This window comes from Anser anser (genome assembly GCF_964211835.1).
Source record: "Anser anser genome assembly, chromosome: 2".
NCBI classification, from domain to species: domain Eukaryota; kingdom Metazoa; phylum Chordata; class Aves; order Anseriformes; family Anatidae; genus Anser; species Anser anser.
The window spans coordinates 115,687,230-115,707,707 of NC_139721.1; the positions used below are offsets into that span (position 1 = coordinate 115,687,230).

Below are 20,478 nucleotides of genomic sequence, written 5' to 3' on the forward strand. Positions count from 1 at the left end.
AAGTGTATCTGACAGAAAAACATACGGGGTGGAGGTTTTCACAATCTTCCTTTCTTTTTTTTTTTTTTTGGGGGGGGGGGGGGGGGGGGAAGGACAGCAGCTACAAAAGTAAAAGGTTGGGCATACCAGGAAAGGTAAGTCAAGCCATCAGCCAAAGCTCAGCTCCTCCTGACCTTGGCACTGTCTCACTAACTGGGGACTCCTGCTGTAGACAGCCTTGCGGTGAGACAGCCTGCTGTTCAGATTCCTCAGGAATAACACTGAACGGACTGGTGTGCCCTCTGCCCTCCTTGTCTCAGGAAGAGCTACAAAGGACATGGTGCTTTTTGCGTTTCTTCATGCAAGATTGCTGTAGGGGCAGTCCTCTGCAGAGACTAATACCCTTCCTTTCCTCAGTTTGATGTCTTAGTGAACATCTCAGAAAAAGACCTTGAGAATTGTCTCACTTCCAAGTATGGCTACTGAGATTTTTGATTATGCGTGGGATTTTGTGCTTATGGGAATCAGGAAACTGGCCTCTGCTGCAGCACTGGGGCAAAGAGATACCTGTTCAAATGTTCGCTGATTTTTATTTAGTTAGTTAGCCAACAAACCACAACTGAAAACTGAACGTCGTTCATGTACTATGATTTCACGGAGTGGTTTCTTTACCTGTCTGCACTCATCTGGTAACGAACTATAAGTTAGACAGTGCTGCTTTTAAAAGGGATAATAGATGTATGTTAAAGTAGTGTAATCTTTCCTTCCTTTATATAATAGTGTTTTTTTTTTATTATTTTTCAGTGAAGGAAGTAAAGGTCAACTCAAAGCTCCCAGTGAGATCAGTGGAATTTTTTTTTTTGATTTGATAAGGAAGGAAGATATAAATAGAGCTATAAAGCTTGTTACTCCTCGTTGTTTTTCTTCCTTTTTAGCCTTGCTATTTATGTTGATGATGTTATTATCTAACTCTGGATAATGAAAAAGAAACAACAATCAAATATGTGGAATACAGACTGGAATGGAGAGAAAAAATACAGCAAAGCTGTGCAAGAAATAGCTGCTGTGGTCCTGTCACTTGCACAGCATTAGGTCAAGTAAAATGTGATATGTCTTGGGGCTATGTATTCAGCACTTACATCTCAGTTCAGTCTGTTTTAAACAGCCAGCTCTGTGAAGCTAATGGAAAGCAGGTTCAAATTTGCATGCAGATCCCTGGGGACCTGCTGCTCGGATATTTAAGAAGTATGTGTCTGATGGTATGTTTCCAGATTACTTTAAAGTAACTGTATGGGTTTAAAATGAAAAAACTTGGGACGTTCATACTTCAGATAAAATAAGTAATTATTATTGCAATAGGTGGGGATATATATATATATATATATACACACACGGTTGGACAGATTATTTGTTTGCTTTTAATTGTCAGTAAGGGTACCATACTGTAATACCGCTTCTTTGTGATTAGTATTTTTGGAATTAAGAAACTGTGTAGGAGTTACAGAAGTGTGAAAATATTTCATACCTTACTGGTAAGATCACCACTGGTATGTTTTGTTCAGGTTATAGTTTGTAAGGCCGGAAAAGGCTACTGTGGTCATTCAGTCAGTATACTGTCTTTTGTAACACAAAACTTAGGACTCTCCTAAATTAATTCCTCTTTATAGTAAAGGGTTTTGTTGTTGCTATTTAGAAGAAAAAGGGAAAAAAACAACACTATTGTTATATATAGTCTGTGATGGAGAATCTGTCTCAGTTCTGAGGAAGTTATTTCAGTGGTTAATGGCCCTTAATAATGAAAAAAGAAGGAAAGAAAATCAAATTAGTTCTTCCCTCTAATCTAAATTGCTTTAGATAGAGTTTTGAGCCAACATCTCTTATCAGTCCTTTTTCAGGTATAGAAATTAAGCTATCCTCAACTTCCTTTTTCTCACATGGAACAGAAGAATATGATCAAGTGCCCTTTAGCCCTCCCTTTGATAAACTATATAGATTGAATTCCTTCAGACTTTCACTGTTAGGTTTTCCAATCTATCATCCTCTTGACTGTTCCCAAGAAATCTCTGATTTTTTCACTTACGTTCAAGAACAGTATGCACCAAAAGTAAGCATTGCATTCCTGTTGTTATTCCACCAGTGCCAAATACAAGCACAATATAATCTCTCTGCATGTGATTTCCAGATTGTACTTTAAAGAAGGATATAAATTATTTTGATAGTGGTGTCATACTACCAGAAGCTCATTTAAAAATCAGTATTAGCCATATCCCCAAATCTTTTCCATGATTTTCTTTCCCAGGAAAGAGTTCCTCCATCCCATTGCTAGGGCCTGCTCAAGTATCCACTCTTCAAAGCAGTACAGAAAAGCTGGAATTTAGAAAAGAGCTCCAAAAAATATTTTAAATCTGCAAAATGTACCTTCTAATGTGGCTCAGTTAAAATCTATTACATAGCCTGTACTCTACCTCAACCAGGAGCTGTGGACTTGACTTAGAAATAATTAAATGAAGTTTTATGGTGTGCATTATGCAGAAGATTAGACATCATGGCTATGATGATACTTTCTGATCATACTGTTTCTATTTTAAAGCTAAGTATATGGTCTGAAAATAACAGAATTGGGAGCAACGTTTTCAGTGCTTTTATGATGTCTCTCTAGATATGCTATTCGATATGATCATAACTGAGACATAGTTATACTGCTGCTTAAGAATAGATATATTTTAGTTACATTTTCATCACTTTATTAAGCTTAGTTTAATGGAATTTTGAGTCAATCAACTAGAAACAATTATTTCCTGCCACAATGTTAATGTTAACATTCTTCTGAATTCCCAGCGATAATGCAATTTTTCTGAAATTGGAATTTGATTTTTGTTTGTTCATTTTTAGCTTCCCAGTGAAGATATTGAAATATTTGAGAATGCCTCACAGTGCTTATCATTGCTGGTTCAGCTGTATGGAGGGAACAGTGAGGAGAGCATGTCTCCAGAAAACATGGACAGCTTCGCTGATGTGCTGAAATCCAAAAAAGATACACGACAACTGAAGCTTTTGTTGAGGATTATAAAGAGACTGGTGAGTCGGCTTCTAAACATTTGAAAATTCCTTGTTGTTTTTTGTATCATTGGATACTTTTTTTAGCTATAATTTTCCTTTTAAAGTTAAAAAAAAGTGTATAAAGGAATTTTAAAAACAAAATATGTGAAGTTAAATTTCCTGTCTTTAACTTTCCGTAAATTTCTCCGGAGAAGATAGCCTTCTGTTTTTAAAAACTCTTACAAAACGGTTGTTGGATTTTTCCTATTTCAGTTACCTGTTCAGCTATTGAAATAACTCGTGTTATTTATATATTTTAGTACTTCAGCTTCATGAAGTATTGGGGCATTTTTATGAATGCCTTCTCAAAGAATTGAATAGCTGTTCAGAAGCATAGTACTTGATATAATGGTAAATAAAGTACCATTTTGTACTTGAAATAGGTTTGTACATCGGCTGTTGACTCCTCATTCTCACCAAGTGATAGGGACTACTTCTGTTAGAGTGGTTTTAGAATAGCAAGTCAATCAGTGGGAATCATACACGGGCTGGTCTGCTGATGTTATTGACATGTAGGAGTTTTAGTTCTGTCACTCTATGTCATGGTGGAATGACAGCAGCATTGTTTCTCTCAAGTAGCTTAGATAGAAAACCTTCTGTATCTGTGAAATTCTTTTAAATAATACTATGCTTTTTATCTCAAAGTCTCTTGATAGAAGCTTTGCCTCCACTGTCACCTTGCAGTGCTTGATTATTTCACCTTTTATTCTCCAAGAGCAGGAGTTTTCAATTAAAAGAGGGTAAATTCCCCAGCATAAGCAGGAGAAGACACTTGAATTTTGCAATTGCAGTGCTGGGTACTAGAATAAGGCCATAATCAAAGGCAGCAGAAGTCATCTTACTTATAGAGTTAAGAGGAAGCCACCTTTTTATAGGGCTTTTGGAGTTGCTCCCATCTTCTTTCTCCTGCCTATTTTATTTAAATCACAAGAAAGTAAATGCTATACCCTTCTTCCTCATTTTGCTCAGCCCTATTTTTCCCTACAAGAAACATGAATATAAGAAATTGAAATTGAAATGGCATTTAAAATTCACAATTTCTCTCATTCTTGACATCACATCACGATTTACTCATCTCCTTTGTTTTCTGCTGCTCTTCTTAAAAAGAGAATTCTAACAAAAAAATTTTAAGACTTTTTTTTAAGATTTAAGATTAATTTTTAATTTTTTGTGTAATTGTTGTGCTGGCGAGAAGTGTTTTTTTATTTTATTATTTTTATTTTTTATTTTTTGCTTTTTCACAGAACAAGTAAGAGGAAAGAGGCAACAATGTGTGAGGAAAGGAGGCTGCAATATACATATCTAGATTATTTCATTTTAACATAGCTACAGAATGGTTTCCTTTCCTTCCATTTTGAAGACTATGATTCAAAAGTTGACCTGGCACACGGGATATGTAGCACAGAAATTTCTAATGAGTATCTCAAGAGACCAAAGCTATGTTATCACCTTTTGAATCTTGGAAGTTCCTATACTTTTTAGATATCTCCTTTGTATATACCAGTGCTGCTGGTACTTGTTATTTATATCAGATACAGATTTTCTGTAATTATTTTAATAAGATCATAGGATTTCTTTTGAAAGCAAGGTTCATAGATAATTTGACAGATTATTTAATAAATCTTGAATTATTTCTCCAAACCTTAAAAAGTTCTGTTCAGAGGAGATGATTATCTTGTCAAAATTGTCGTAATCATGAAAGACATTGAAATATAATGATATCTGTTTAACAAGGATGCAGCCCACACCATCTGTTCATGCTAAATTTTAAAACCTTTAACAGTGTTTTTCATTTTTTTTCATAAACTGCTCATATCTGAGCAGTATTTTATTAGGGGGATGACTAAGTGCATGAATTGCATTCTTGCCAATCAGTGCTTGTAGAGGCCATCTTTCTGATATGTGATCCCAGTAACTTCATTATTAGAGACCACAGGTATTGCTTCCATAAGACAGGAATGTGTAAAAAGAATTCGATGTTTTTATGGTATAGGTGCCTTTATTGCATGTATTTCTGGAAATAAGGAAATGGTATAGCAGTAGGACTAGCTAGTCTTTGTCCAAAAGTTTCATATATTTCCAGTGGGCCAATGGAGACCTATATCCTGATATCAGAATCTTCAATTTACCATCATGTCAGAGAAATTGTCAACATACAAGATGGCCTTATCTTGATGAAGTGTTAACTTTATATGGTGTTTTAATTTAATATTATTTATTTATGAAGTCTTACCTTCAGTAGATGGATTTTTTTTTTGGACAAAGTTGTTGTGTTTGTTTTTAATGTGGTCGTTTCTCATTATCAGCTTTGTCCAGCAAGTTGACTGCAGGGCAATATAAACTTCTTGCAGCACTTTCTTCACTGATCTTAGTCCTACTATTTTGTTGCATTCGTTTCTTAAACCACAAACACAGATTGTAGGCCAGACAGGGGCAAGAAGTACTTACTAATGCAATCTTCATGAACAGCCCTTTTTTCATGGCTTCATTTTCATAGAATCATTTAGGTTTGAAAAGACCTTTATGATCACCCAGTCCAACCATCAGCCTAATACTACATGTCCACCACTAAACCATGTGTCTAAGCACCACATCCACACATTTCTTTAATACCTGCTTCCCAGGGCAGCCTTTTCCAATGTCTAACCACTTTTTCCTTGAAGAAATTCTTCCTGATATCCAATCTAAACCTTCCCTGGTGCAACTTCAGGCCACTTGTTCAAGTTCTGACACTTGTCAACTGAGAAAAGAGACACTCACCTTGCTGCAGCCTCCTGTCAGGTAGTTGTAGAGACCAACGCGATCTCCTTCCCGTATTCTTTTCTCCAGACTAAACAACCCCAGTTCCCTCAGCCCCCCCTCATAAATATTTCATCCCCCCCTCATCTTGTTTTCTAGTCCCTTCGCCAACACGATTGCTCTTCTCTGAATGTGTTCCAGCAACTCAGGTCCTTGTTGCAGTGAGGAGCCCCAAACCGAACACAGTACTGGAGGTGCGGTCTCACCAGCAGTGAGTGCAGAAGGACACTTCCCTAGTCCTGCTGACCACATGATCTCTGATGCATGCCTGGATGGCATCGGCCTTCTCGGCCAGCAGGGCACACTGCTGGCTCATTCCAGCAGGCAGTCTACCAGCACCCCCAGATCCTTTTCTTCTGATAACTTTTGCAGCCTATACCACTGCATGGGGTTGTTATGACCCAAGTGCAGCACCCAGCGCTTAGCCTTGTTGAATCCCATATAGCTGGACACAGCCCATCAATCTAGACTGTCCACAACCCTCTGCAGAGCCTTCCTGCCCTTAGGCACATCAACATACCCGCCCAACTTGGTGTCATCTGCGAATGCAATGAGGTGCACTCAATTTCCTCCTCAAGAGTGCCAATAAAAATGTCAAACAAAACTGGCCCCAGTGCTGGGCCCTGGGGAATGCAACAGGCTGCCAACCAGATTTAACTCCATTCACTAAAGCCTTTTAGGCCCATCCATCCCACCGGTTTTTCACCCAGTGATCAGTACATCTGTTCAAGCCGTGAACAGCCAGTTTTTCCAGACGAATGCTGTGGGAAACAGTATCAAATGCCTTGATAAAGTCCAAGTAAACAAGTCCACAGCCTTTCCCTCCTCCACTAAGCAGGTCATGTTACTGTAGAAGGAGGTCAGGTTAGTCAGGCAGGACCTGCCTTTCAAAAATCCATGTGCAGTGGGTTTCGGTGTGTGATCACCTGGGTGTCCTGTATGTGCTGTGTGATGGTACTCAAGATGATCTGCTCCATGACCTTCCCTGGCACCAAGGTCAGACTGGTAGGCCTGTAGTTCCCTGGATCCTCCTTCCTGGCCTTCTTGTAGATGGACACCACATTCCAGTCAGCTGGAACCTCCCCAGTTAGCCAGGGCTGCTGGTAAATTATTGAAAGTGGCTTGGCGAACGCTTCCACCAAGGCACCTGACAGCTTCTTCAGCACCCTTGGGTGGATCCCAACCAGCTCCACAGATTGCTGTGTATTCAAGTAGTGATTTTGCTGTAAAAAGAAATTACTATGAGTGAAAACCAGAAAAAATATGCTTTGAGCTGACTTTTTAAACTGTGTAAATAAGGATCATTTAAAAACGTTTGCCTCTGTCAGGTCCAGGTTAACTAGTCTTTCTCAGGGATGTTCTCTCACGGGCATTGATACAATGGACAGAAATTGAATAAAATTATCGAAGCAAAGAAACAGATTTCTTTTTTTTCCTTTCAGCCCTCTTACTAACACTCTTATTCTGGTTGCTTCATCTGGGGTTAGATAATACTGCTATTCAGGTACTCCTTTTTAGTGGCATCTGTGTAACTGAACAGCGATGTCGGAAGAGTGCTCTTGTTCTGTCTTTTAGTTCTGGAAGCATCTCCTACCACCCTTTGTGGAAATCACTATCTGACCACTTCATCTTTTCTGTGAGGTTATAATGTATCTTGTTACAGTTGAGTAAATCATCTGCATTTGAGTATTTCTTTGTGAAGTGGAAGAGATTTTCATTTGGGAAGCAAATAGTTCAATTTTTGCCTACCTTGCTCAGAAGATTTTAATTTCTTTTTCCCCAGAGAAAAAAAAATCTAACTGCCAGCTCAAATTACCATTTAGTATGTAATGTAAAGGCAAGCAATTATCAGCAGCATTTTTATAGAACTAGCCAATGCCTTTCCAATGGACAGATAATCACTGTGGGCTTACAGCTGGATACTGACAAAGAAAATATTTCATCTTTCAAAACAAGGGAAGACTCCTCTATATTTCATCTGGTAATAAGGAAAAATTCCTCTGAGAAAAATGAATAAGCATCAAGCTTTAACAGGCAGTTCTCCACTCACTGTGGAGAGTGAACTTTTGTTCTGTGACTTTTACCTTAAGTACGTCAGAAAGTATACTTGAATTCTACCTAAATCACATTTTTTTCTTCCAATCTTCTTTCTAGAACCTGATTTTCACTAATTTTCATATCATAACTGTCAAAAAGTAGTTCATCCTTCATTTTTGAGCAACTAAGATAATTAAGAAATCATCTGAAAGTCAGGTACCCTGTGGAGATATGTATGAGGATTTCTCAAATTGTATTAGGCTGTGTAGTAAAGATGCAGAGGCTAGATCAATGGTACTTGAACTGTAACAGAGGTCTATAACTTTCAATAATTTTATTGTAGGGCTATTGAACACTGATTTGCTTTCTTTACCAGCCTGCGCCCCAGCAACAGCATCATTCTGTGTCTGCAAACAGATTTACTTTCCTGTTTCCAGTGAACTCTGCAGCCTGGTTAACCAGTGGTCACTATGTCTAAAATATCATTCATACATCTCTAAATAGTTCTGTCACTAGGTTAGTAATGGTATCATTCTGAGTTTTGTACAGAGATTTGCTGAGTTCACATCTGAATTTGTATTTGTATATTAAATCATATATATATATATACATAAATAATGTGTGTGTGTGTGTATATATATATGTATATACACACATACATACAAAAAATATAATTACCGTGATAGTCCCCAGACTAGGTCCCCGCTATCTTAATCAGTGATTATGCATTATGAGGAAAGATACTTAGAGCTTGAAGAGAGATAGTCTGAGTAGCACAGATGTTTGATTTAGGATAGCTACTCTGCAATCCCTCTGAAAGTCAAATTTCCTACTGGAGATTTCCTCCTCAGTAGACTGCTGCAAATACATCTACCTGGAGCTCGCCTCAGAGAAGGGGAAGCAAAATCCCAAGAGATTTTCAGTGTCCCTTTTACATCTTCAGCTCTAAGTATTCTGCGCCACAAGGAGGTGCTTGTGCAGCAATTCCCCGCAGTCTGCTTTTTCGAGAGTTTTATGAAGCTAAGTGAACCTGTTGGCACATCTGCTGTGAGAGTGTAGTTTTCTCAAATAGTCTGTTAGCTGCAGAAAAACTTCTTACACATCTTTCTCGTAATCTGAATCTTTTAAGTGTGCCTTTATTTAAATTAGTTACTAAGGTAATCCATAATATTCCGTTGCTCTAAGGGATGATTTTGTAACAGAGATGCTTGTTAGATTCTGAATACAATACTCACTTGTGGCTCACTGACATGTATAAGTATGCTCACTATAAAAGCACCTGCTGTTAATGGTTTGTTTGTTTGTTTGTTTACAATCTGGATGGTTCTTATACAAACAATTTCTAGCCTTAATTAGTATCTATTATTTTCAAGTTGTTACCAAGCTTGCATCTCTTTTTATAGACCATCTTTTGTTGTTTTCAGTCTATAGTAGAATAATATCCTTGGGTAGGATGAAGCATTTTATTAGACATAAACAACTAAAGATTCCCCCAAGAATAAAACACTAATCTACTTTGAGACATATTATGCTCATCGTAAAAAGGAGGGGTTTCTTAAAATACTCATAAGCAGATAGATGGAAAGGGTAATGCCACTTCATTTCTTTATTCCTTCCCTCAGCCTTGAGAGGCTTCCTCTGTTTACAGACCCCACACAGGCCCTGGTGTAATAGGTACGGACAGGTTTTAATGAAATTTGAGAGCATCTCCAGAGATCACAGATAGGGAGGCCGTTCGCACGGCACTGTTGCTTGGCAACCTTAAGCCATCACATTTGCAGGCTCAGAAATAAGGGATGGACCACTCACCTGGCACCCCGGGTGGCAGCCATCCCCTCCCGGGGTGTGCCCTGAGGGCCCGGGGCGGTGAGGCAGGCCTCCTGCACCTTGGCTTTTAATCTGGTTGCAAAGTAGGCTTTTAAATACAGCTTTGTGAATTTTGCGTACGCGTTGACTGATTTAAAATGCAATGAAACTCCTTAAAAAGAAACCCAAGAAGATAACCATAGATACTGTAACAAACAACGCGGAGATTTGGGAATTGGAATCTCTAGGCCGGGCTGTCCCATGTCCTTTGGTCAAGGAGCTATACGTTGAGCTTACAGCTCAGAGTTAAGAAGATCTGGTTTAAATTAGTCAGAAGATGAATGCAGCTAATCATAACTGCTGTAATACAATTCAAACAGCAATTAAACTATGATTTAAATAGAGCTAGTATAGTATAATTTAAACAAATTTAGCTTTTGGCAGGCCTAGCTCTCTCTTGTGGTACAGTGCCTTTGCTGTACTTTATTGTTTACAGAACAGAGAATCAAACTAATATTGACCAATTTATCTGAATAATTCAGGTTTTTTCTTTTTCTTTTTTTTTTTAAGCCCCTTAAGCTGTATTTTCAACTTTGTGCTCAATTTATAATATTTTATGTGCTCTACCAAATTCCCATGTAAATATTGTACATTCATCGTTAAACCCTTGTGGAAGAATTTTTTTTAAGCTTAATAAAATATTTTCAATAGCAACCATAAAGAAAATATTTAGTCAATGAGAGTATGATTTTGAATAGTCAAAGCTTAATAGTATTTCATTTTGTTCTCAGGCATTTTACAAGCAATTCAAACTACTAAAATATGAATTGTTATTTTTGTTCATTTACTTGGTATTAAGAATAACATAGCTTTTCAAAAATTAAAGTACAGTATGAAAATGTTGTTTTTATGTCTTGTAATATACAGGATTTTCAGATGTGAGGTGGGTATTGTAGTTGATTATCACTTGATATCCCATGGCACTCTTCATAGTATAAATGGTTAATTTTAACTTGACTAATTATATTCTGTGTATTGAGATCCAAGGCACACATTTTCATTGGATATGTTTGATATGATTTTTCATTTTTCATCCAGGATGGTTATATACTGTTTCACCTTAGAGGCGTATGTATGCTTATGTTCTGTGTGCAAGGTTTATTTAGCTTGTGAAGGGCTAAATGGAGGCTTCTTTAAACTCTGTGTAGCTCATTGATCAGGCTCTGGATATCAGGAGAAGGTTTTTCACTGAGAGGGTGGTCAGGTGTTGGAACAGACTCCCCAGGGAAGTGGTCACAGCACCGAGTCTCTCAGAGTTCAAGAAGTGTTTGGGCAACACTCTCAGATACATGGTCTGATTTTTATTTTTATTTTTTGGGTGGTCCTTTGGGGACCCAGGAGTTGGACTCAATGATCCCTGTGGGTCCCTTCCAACTCAGATATTCTATGATTCTATGTAGTGTTTTCAGGATGGTGAGAAAAAGTGTAATATTGTTGGCACTGTTCTTGACTTTCTGTTTTTTGAAATTTGCATCCTGTGGTTTGTATTGGAAAAGAGTCAAGAGTATTTTGGTACTTAGATTATGCACTTGGATAGGGCACTGAGAGAATTTTGATAAGTATTTTCTATTTCTGATTAGTCTTCCTTTGAATTTTGATATGTCCTTCTTTTAGATGGACGAATTCTTAAGCACAGTGTTCTGTAGTTGTATAGCCATAGGGTATTTTTCAGGACTTACCCTTCTGTCTTATGAAATTAAACAGGACAGGTATCCATGAGTGGCAAGTCTCAGTCACCTATGCAGTCCCTGGAATTCTTATCTTCCACTATCTTGTCACTTTTGATCCTGTCCAGAAGTTCTGTGCCTGATACCAGATTGCAGAAAACTTTACTTTTTTTTTTTGACCCAAAGCACTAGATGGTACAGGAATGCTCTGATTATTTCATTTCATAGAAAAAGCAAGCTTGTCCAGGCTTATAGGATCAGCTTTTTCTGGCTTGTCAGAATCCTCTTCTGCTTTGTGAATTTTGTACTGCCTATGCTTGCTCTAATTCCCTTTTCTGTGGTATAATTTGTTTCCCTATATGTGTGTATAACCATAAATACAGTGTATTTTCTTTTTGTATGTGACTTGTGTTATTCTCAAGTAAGAGCATTAAGAAATTTTTAACTGTGAGAATTAAATTTTATTTTAACTTTTGGATCTAAGCTGAGACTTTTTTTTACAGCTGATGACTAGACTCCACAAGGCTGTTCAGTTAAAAATACTAGGTTTCATATAACCTGTGGTAAAATCAGAAAATTAAGTACTGATGCATAAAGTCATATAATGAGGATTTTTTAAACGCAATTAACTTACTATATTTGGATGTATGTAGGAGTTTGTATAGCTTGGAAACTATGCTCAAGGAAATTGTTACTGGGACTTTGATGTGATTTAGGTCCACTTTTTGCAGCTGGAGATATGTCTGGAATGTCCATGGTTATCTTAATCCAGAGGTGCTGTTTTGTTTTACATATTTACACCTCTGCAATGACTAATTTGCTGTCAGTGTTTTTGCTTTGCCTGTGAAGTGTTTCCTCCTTATTGATGAGAGCACACTGCACTTTGGTATTTCCACCACACAGATAAACACCTGCTTTGCTAGCAAATCATATGCTGCTTTCCCCTGCTCCCATCCCAGAATTTCAAACAGAGGTCCCTATGAATGTACTTCCTTCATTTGTCCTTAGTATTTGTTTGTCTGCTGACATCTTTTTAACATGAAGCTACACAGCTCCTACTTCTGCTGTTTTCTGCTTTGTCCTTGCAGCTTTATGTGTAGTATTAGTCACCTACCCTCACAGGTTACTGTGATGCTTAATGTTTGCAAAATATTTAACGGTCCTTGGATAAGGAGTAGTAAATATCACACAATGTTTTACTTACAGGGATTCAACCAACGCCAAGAAAATATGATTAAATTATCAAAAATATTTTCTCAGCTGGATTGCTAATGTATAATTAGGGACATGTATTATTTATTTGTATTAATGTATTATTAGGGACATGTATTTCTGGAGTCTGTAGCATTGATGCGAGTGTTCCTGCAGTAGTTACTACTGTTCTTGTTGTCATAACTGAATTGCATTACTGCCTGTAGACCAGGACCTCATTGTGGTAAGCACAAGCAAGCATACTAAAATGTCTTTACTTGCTCCAGAGAACAATCCAGCTTGTTGCCTGTCTTGAAATAAGCTTAAGGAATTGCCTGACACCAACACTTCCAAGTAGGAAATAATTTGGCACAAAGACGATCATCATATATAAAACAGATCCTTGGACAGCGTTCAGTTCCATGCAAGCAGGAATGGGAATTTAACTAGTTTCTCCTCACTATTAATACAGAAGTATCTTCATTTCATTACAATGCTAATTTCGGCAGTATTTCGAAAATTCTTGGTCTTCACATCATCTTAATGTGAGGCTGCTACCAGAAACTGAAAGAGCTTTGAAAGATTTTGGTTGCCTGTATTGAAGATGAGATACAGGTATGCATAGAAACCATGTTCAGTGTGACTTTTTGCAAAGTCTTATTGTGAACCCTTCAACAAAACCTTTCTTTCTTGTTGTATCTATTCACTTAACTCAGTCTCCTTGCTGACAGACTTCCGGAGGGTGAAGTAGTCCATTACATTTCAAGTGTAACTAAAATTTTAATTACGGTGTACCAGGAAGAAATCAAATGCAGGAATTAGATTCCTTGCTGGGAAGGAGTGGTCTTTCTTTTGTCTTCTAAATGACCTAGTACTGGACCAGAGTCAAAGGGCTTGACACATTCTCTTCATTAATCTTCAGCACTTCCTTGTTCTCCTTGACAATGCTTCTATCTATTGACTTCTGCATATATTTCAAGATCTGTACCTCAATATGTTATCTGACAAATGTTAGCGGTGTTTCGCTTTGTCTAGATCCATATCCTCTTTGTCTTCTAAGGCTGGAGCACAGCTGAGAAGCTTGCATTTTCACAAGGCTTGTCATGAGTGAAACAGCAGGTCACACAGAGCTTGATTTAACAGCTGTAGTGTATGGATGCAGATAAAGAGGGAATACAGTTCAAGTGCTTAAAGGTGTATTTTGTAGAGGCAGAAAGTCCTTTGCCATCAAGCCGTGATGATGTGGGACTCTGAGGCACATAAATTAGGCATAGGAGACATAGACCAGTAGGGCATTTCAAATATGGGTTGCCAGAGGGAAATTGTGAGTAAAAATACAACAAAGATACAACAAAAGCAAGCTGGTCTTGATAATGAGACCAAGTGATATGACTGTGTGAGGACAAAGGAATGTAGTGTTTAACGAGTTAAATCAAAGATGAAAACTATTTTAGAGATTTCAGTCATAACATACATAAGAAGAAAGAAAACAAAACATTTAAGGTTTTCCCTGGGTATCTGGTAATGGTCGCTTGACGTTTTCACTAACAGTAAGTGCATACTTTTCAAGTTCCTCAACAGAGGGCCTAAGCTCACGTACTAATCCCTGGCAATGATAACTGTATCTGGGCTTTATGAACAAGGTGCTGCACAATTTCAGATGAGTCCATGATTCATGTAAATGTTCTCAAACAAGGTTATGTTTAAAAATAGCATTTGTGTGCATTGAGGTTAGGCTTTCAGTAGATTTCTAAAGTAACTGACCCCCCCCTTCCCAGTTCAAGCAGTGATTCAATCCAATATCTTCAGTGATGAAATCCCCACATTTTAAATTATGAAGACTCTACTAGTTAAACATTTATAAAGTGTCCAGTGCTGTCACTTCTTTAAACTATTAAAATGTAATGTTTTTATATGAACATCATTATAAATTTATAACAAATGTAATTTGTGGTGATGTGGTGTTCTATGGGCTGTGAATTACTGTCCTAAATTTCACACAGCAGATGCTTTCTCTGGGATATAATGCCTAGTTGATGAGTTCATATGATGAGAAGAATATCTCATAATTTACATACCAGCTCTACTCTGCTTATACAGCTTGCTTTTTTAGTCCTTTCAGGAGGGATGTTAAGAGCAAAGAAGTTGACTCACAATTCTCAGTCTTCTCAAAAGCAGATGATTACTTAAATCCTTTAATATCATTAAAAGTGTATCTCTTCCAGAGACAGGTCAGAATCATTCAGAAATGGATCAACAGATACATGACATTTTACGATATCAAATAGCTCTGATGATTTAAAATTCATTTTTTAGCAAATATGCTGGTGTACATAATTACAAGAGAGCTGTTGTAGAGCATAACCCCAGTATACATTGAAAGGTCAAAATAATGTTTTTGAAAGTGCATAATATTGCAGCTTATGGGTAGAAATCTGATCTTTATGCTGTAAACCCATGGTAATTTTAACGAATAGACTTATTGTGTATTAGAATTCCATCAGAAGATTAATAATATCAAAACTTGCTCCTACCTGTGCTAAACAAAACATTTGTGTTTTTTAATGCAACAGCTCAGCATTTCCATGGAAGTGCCAGCTTGGGGCTTTCTACCTGTGCCCTGGGCAGAACTCTGAACTTCTGCCACAGTCTACACAAATCAGATTAACTTTTTTTCATTTTCTAACTGCAATCTTTTACAATAGAATAATTCCCACAGAAATGAGTATATTAATACATCTTCATACAGCTACTTTTCTTCAAAGTACTACCACTATTTAAATATGGCAGGAGGTAATTTTTAGCATATGTGATAAAATAACAAGCTTGTATTAAGCATAAAAGGAATCATTGTTTATAAAGATCCAGGTACCCTTTTGTCATTTTAAACCATTAGTGCAGTTTTTGTATTTGCAATATAAATGGAGATATATTCATGAAATGGCACACAGCATTTATTTTCGAAGTTCATAACTATAAGATGGCTAAGAGTAATTTGTGCCACATATATCAGTCAGATATGTGTGGCCCTGACTCTGCTAATGCAGCAATAATTCTTTTAGCTTGGTGAGGAAAATTCTTATTGCTGAAAAGCAAATTACAGCTGTCATTGAAAGACTTAAGAAATAATATGCCCTCAGGATTGCTTGAGTGGACTGTTGCTCCACTGAGGAGCTCTGATGACATCAGAGAAGACACTCATGCAATTTATTCATGTAATTGGAATTCCAAGATGTAATATATATTGCATTTTGAAGGTGATGTTATTTAATAATGATTTTATAGACTCTTCTAGTCTCTCTATCATGTCCTTGCTGCTTCACCATTATATTTATTAGTACCCTTTGCTCCCCGTGACTTTTTATTCTACATTTCCACCTCCACTCATGTTTTTCATTCTTTTTTCGTCTCCTGAACCAGATGCTCCTGATCTGTCTTGAAGCTTACATTCTTTTTCTTTTAGATAAAACTGGAAAGCTTTGTGGGAATTGATGTTGAAATCTGGAGGAGTTAAGATCTACTCTCATCTTAATTCTGACCACTGCAGGTTTCAACAAGATCATCTTCCCCTTATTGCAGCTTCAGAGTTTAATTTTACATAAATATTTATGATCTCCAGAGTACATAATTACATTAGCATGCTGTTATGTGCTTGTGTGTGTACACTTTTTAGGCTTATATACTTTTCTGTAATCCTCTAACATTTTCTCATTAAATGATAACTTTTCTACTTTTACTATTTCCATTTACATAATAGCTAAAAGTTTCTAAAATTGATAGGGTTTGAAATACCTTAATTTTCTGAATTCATTTGCAGAAATTCCAAAGGAAATATAATTTCCTTAAGGTACTAATTACTTGTTCCTGAATATCAGGCCTACAAAAAGTTTAGCATCCCAAATCTTTAGCTACTTTGAGACCTAGCAAAAAATATTAATTTCTCTTAGAACACTACTGAAACAAGAAACCAAAGAACTGACTGGGGAGCAGAAATTCTATAGAATTTGGTAGTCTGTAGAATGGTAATTAAGGTCTCTTTCAGTTGTACATTTCAAGAAGTTGAAATGTAGTGAAATCTGATTATGTGATATGAGACTAAACTATGTGGGAAACCTTCCTAAAAACAAGGCTAACATTACAAGCTAATCGTACATTTGTGTGCTTAACTCCCCTTTTAGCAAACTGTTTTGAATGGGTGATGAACCTAGTAATGATCTAATCGAGGTTTTGATCCACAAAGTTCAAATGTCTTTGAAAAGAGGCAAACCAAATTTCTCCATCTCTGCTAGAAAATGATAATCAAATATCAATCTGCCAAGACTGTTTTATTCAACTCTTGCCTAATACCTTGTAGAATACTTCAGGAACTTCAGAAGTGATGAAACTTTTAGTTTGACTTGGATGAGAAAGTAGAATGCAAATGTAATAACTCATGACAGTGATTTAATGACTATAGGACTTGTGGGAGTAAGGCAAGGTGCAGAAGACAATAGCAAGATGTGGAGTGGAATGTGAAAGGAGCGGTGTTGACTATTGCTAAATGCATGCATGTGAGGAGGTGCAATAATGATGTCAGTAGACTATTAGAGGTGTGAAGTATAAAGCAATGATGAACAGTATCTCAATACCATGGTGGTATCACAGTTCTGAATATGGGTAATTCCCAAACAACGTGAAACACATTAGATTTTGAGACTACTGAAGTTACTGACTTCAGGGTGATATGAATCTTGTGCCTCACTCTGTACAGCCTGTCCCCAAAGTAGCGTTGCGGTGGTTCAGCTCCCCACTCAGTCTACAGGGGTTCAGCTTGCAACCTTTCTGTTTGAGCAGAGAGGAAGAAAAGAGACTAGGATGTATGCACTCTTTGTGCACCTTTCTGTTCCTCTCCTCTCTGATGGACAGGGATGTTCCCTCTGCTCCTCTGTAAAGAAGCTGGATCAGAGCTGGACTTCTGTGCTATAATGTCCATAGCAGGGTTTGTGCTCCAGTGAAGTTTTATGCATTTAGGAAGAGTGTAAATAGAGAGAAGAGGCACCAAAGCTACCATGTGTTATAGTGTCATCACTGGATGAAGTCGTCTTAGGGACATTTTCTAGCCACAGTCACATCATTAGTGAGAGCAGAGAAGTTGTGGCAACCTTAACTGAACCCTTGTCCAGATTTCATAATAGCATATTTAGTGCTATCATACTAATATTATGATCTGAGATGCAAACACTATAACCCATCAACATTTTAATAGATAGCAGAAAGGATGTTTCTGTTTTAAACAGAAAACCAGCCAGGCTACATGGAACAGCTGGACAGCTGCCTGTATCACACTGCTAAAGCAGCCATAGGCTCGGTATTCTCTGCCACCCCCAGCCTTCTCTCAACCCAATGGCTTTGCAGGGCAGCCTGAGCAAGCACCCTAACCCAGACAGTGTGATAAAGTATGTGGGTTCCTCCACACTGCAGGGGCTCTGCTCCAACCAGACCTGAAACCACACTTGCAGTATAGAAAGTATGTGTGGATGGTCTCTAGGGCCACCACATAATGCAAGCATCACCTTTGTGTCTTAATCTGTATGTTTGTATGGTATTCAGCGTAGTTTTGATTTTGTCTGGAAGCTTAAGACATGTGGCCAGAAGGATTAATCAGAGAAGAAGAGTACAAATGAAAAGAGGCAAATTTTGTAGTATTCGAGGGGATCAAAGAGCCTTTTCTTCTTAATCACTCCCTGAACAGTCATTCTTTTAGATGTGATATCTTATCATAAGTCAGAGTCTAACTTTATCAGATTAGTACAGATGATTTCAGGGCAAACAAACATTTGCTAATGCCAGTTGTAGAACAAAGGACAGAATAAAAGCAAAACTGTTCTCTGTATTTAATTATATATTTCCAGGTGTAAGAAAGGCTAGCCCTTAAATTCAGTGATGGTGCTGGAGTTCCACATTTTAGCTTTCAGTTCACCAGTACAATTCTGGAGAGGAATGTAGAGAAACAGGTTAAGTATTTCTTACATAATTCATATATTGCTTGATCTAATGCTTGAAATTTGAGGTGTCTTAGAGTTGCCGCAGCTTTCCTACAAAACTAGAAAAATCTAATAAAACCAATATTTTCTGCCACTCAAATGGCTTGCAAAGCTCATTATTTTCTTTTTCTTTTCTTTTTTTTTTTCTGACAATCTTTTTACTAAAAGCATGTGGTTGAAAATAGAGGGGTAATTAGCATTAGCCCATTTATGAGAAACTGCTAGTGACGGAAGCTTATTTATTGTTGTGTACAATTAAAATATGATGTGAACACATGAGAATTTACATTAAAACAAGATTGCAGCTTGTCAGCAGTTTCCTTTGTTCAGCTGTGTGTTTATTAGGCTACAGCTGCTCACCTACTTTTATATGACTTTATAATAATAGTAGCAATGTCTTCATTATTAGAGATGTCTAAACCAGTTTGATTACACAACATACAAAGAAAAAGTATATATGATATCATCTTTGTTAAAGAGCTAGATCTGGAAGTAAAATTGTGTGTGTGTGTGTATATGTATGTGTATGTCTATGTATGTATATATAAAAGGCCTTCCTGCCTCAACTCTATTGTTTTATATATATGTATTTATTCCTTGGAGTAAGTGTTGTTTATGCATAGCACCTAAGGTGATTTATGTGGATCATTTTGCTGGTTTTATTGGACAACTTAAGTAGCTTTAAAAATAAGTGACTTGAGTCCTGTGAGAAACAAAACACATGCATTTTTTTCCTTATTCTATCATTATATAAAGCAATTTCTGTAGCGCTGTAGTTTCTCCCTATAGTTGTATGAGGATCTTTGGGCCCAGTAGTCCTGCTGTTGAAAAGAGGGTCAGCTTCTTCGTGGTCCTTAACTTTTAGGTGGGAGGTCACAGCAAAATATCCACACTCTTTTCTGACTCCTGTAATTGTGTGGGGGGTATTTGAGAGCTCACACAGAGGAAAGCAAAAGGTTCATCTGTCTTTAGGGCCCTGCTGATGCACTGCATCCTGAAGGAAAAGAAGGCAAAAATCAGGGCCCTTATGTCTTTCTGGCCTAGAGACGTGACTGAGCATGGAGCAGCTGTCAGCAAGTCCCAGTCAAAAGATGTAAAAGAAGGTTCTGGGAACCGTCCTGGAGCACTCTGAAATGAAAGGTTTTTTCTTTCGGGATTGAAATCATGTCATTATAACTTCAGTGTGCAGAGGGGACTTACCAGTGCTATTAACTTGTGTTAATATGGTTCGCATTGTTCTCCAAAACAGTCAGAGAAAATACTGGTCATATTAATTTAATCAATTTCTTTTGCAGTCATTATTTTCAAGACTAGCTATCACATAAGCTTTCTGAGAAGGTAGTGACTGGCACATTTTTCTTGTTGGCTGTGTGTCTCTTTTAGCTGTTGTATTTCTGTCTAAAGGATTTTATTTCTCATACTCATCAGTGAGCATAGAAGTAGAGTTGTAGCCCATGAACTTGAACAGAACCTTAACCTGGTTTTCTGGAGCAGAAGCAGGAAGAATGAGCAAGGATTTTAGTCACCATCAAAAATGAAGACCTTAAGCATATGCGTCAGGTTCGTTGATGTGAACAGGAAGAGCTGTGCTTAAGTGGTTTCTTGTGACTGTCATAATGGGAAGCAACATTTCCTTTCTTCAGATTGCTGATGTCTGTCAAAAGATTTTTTACGCACTTCCCCCAACCCCACAACCACTATTTCTTACTTTTGCCACAAACAGAAAAGTAACGAACTGTTACTTATTTGGGAAGTGTCTGAGTACTTCTGGAGCTGTGATAGCAGTCAGTCTGGCATGTCCAGCAATTGAATGCTTG

At 37.4% G+C, this 20,478-nt stretch overlaps 1 protein-coding gene across 6 annotated transcripts in view; it reads left to right on the plus strand.

The window, feature by feature from the left end:
- ULK4 (unc-51 like kinase 4) overlaps positions 1-20,478 on the plus strand; it is a 245,766-nt gene that overhangs the window by 185,610 nt on the left and 39,678 nt on the right. For all 6 annotated transcript variants that reach the window (XM_083825680.1, XM_083825679.1, XM_083825683.1 and 3 more), the window contains one exon: positions 2,872-3,057. In XM_083825680.1, the coding sequence (XP_083681806.1) occupies positions 2,872-3,057 (186 nt within the window). The remainder of the gene's footprint in view (positions 1-2,871; positions 3,058-20,478) is intronic.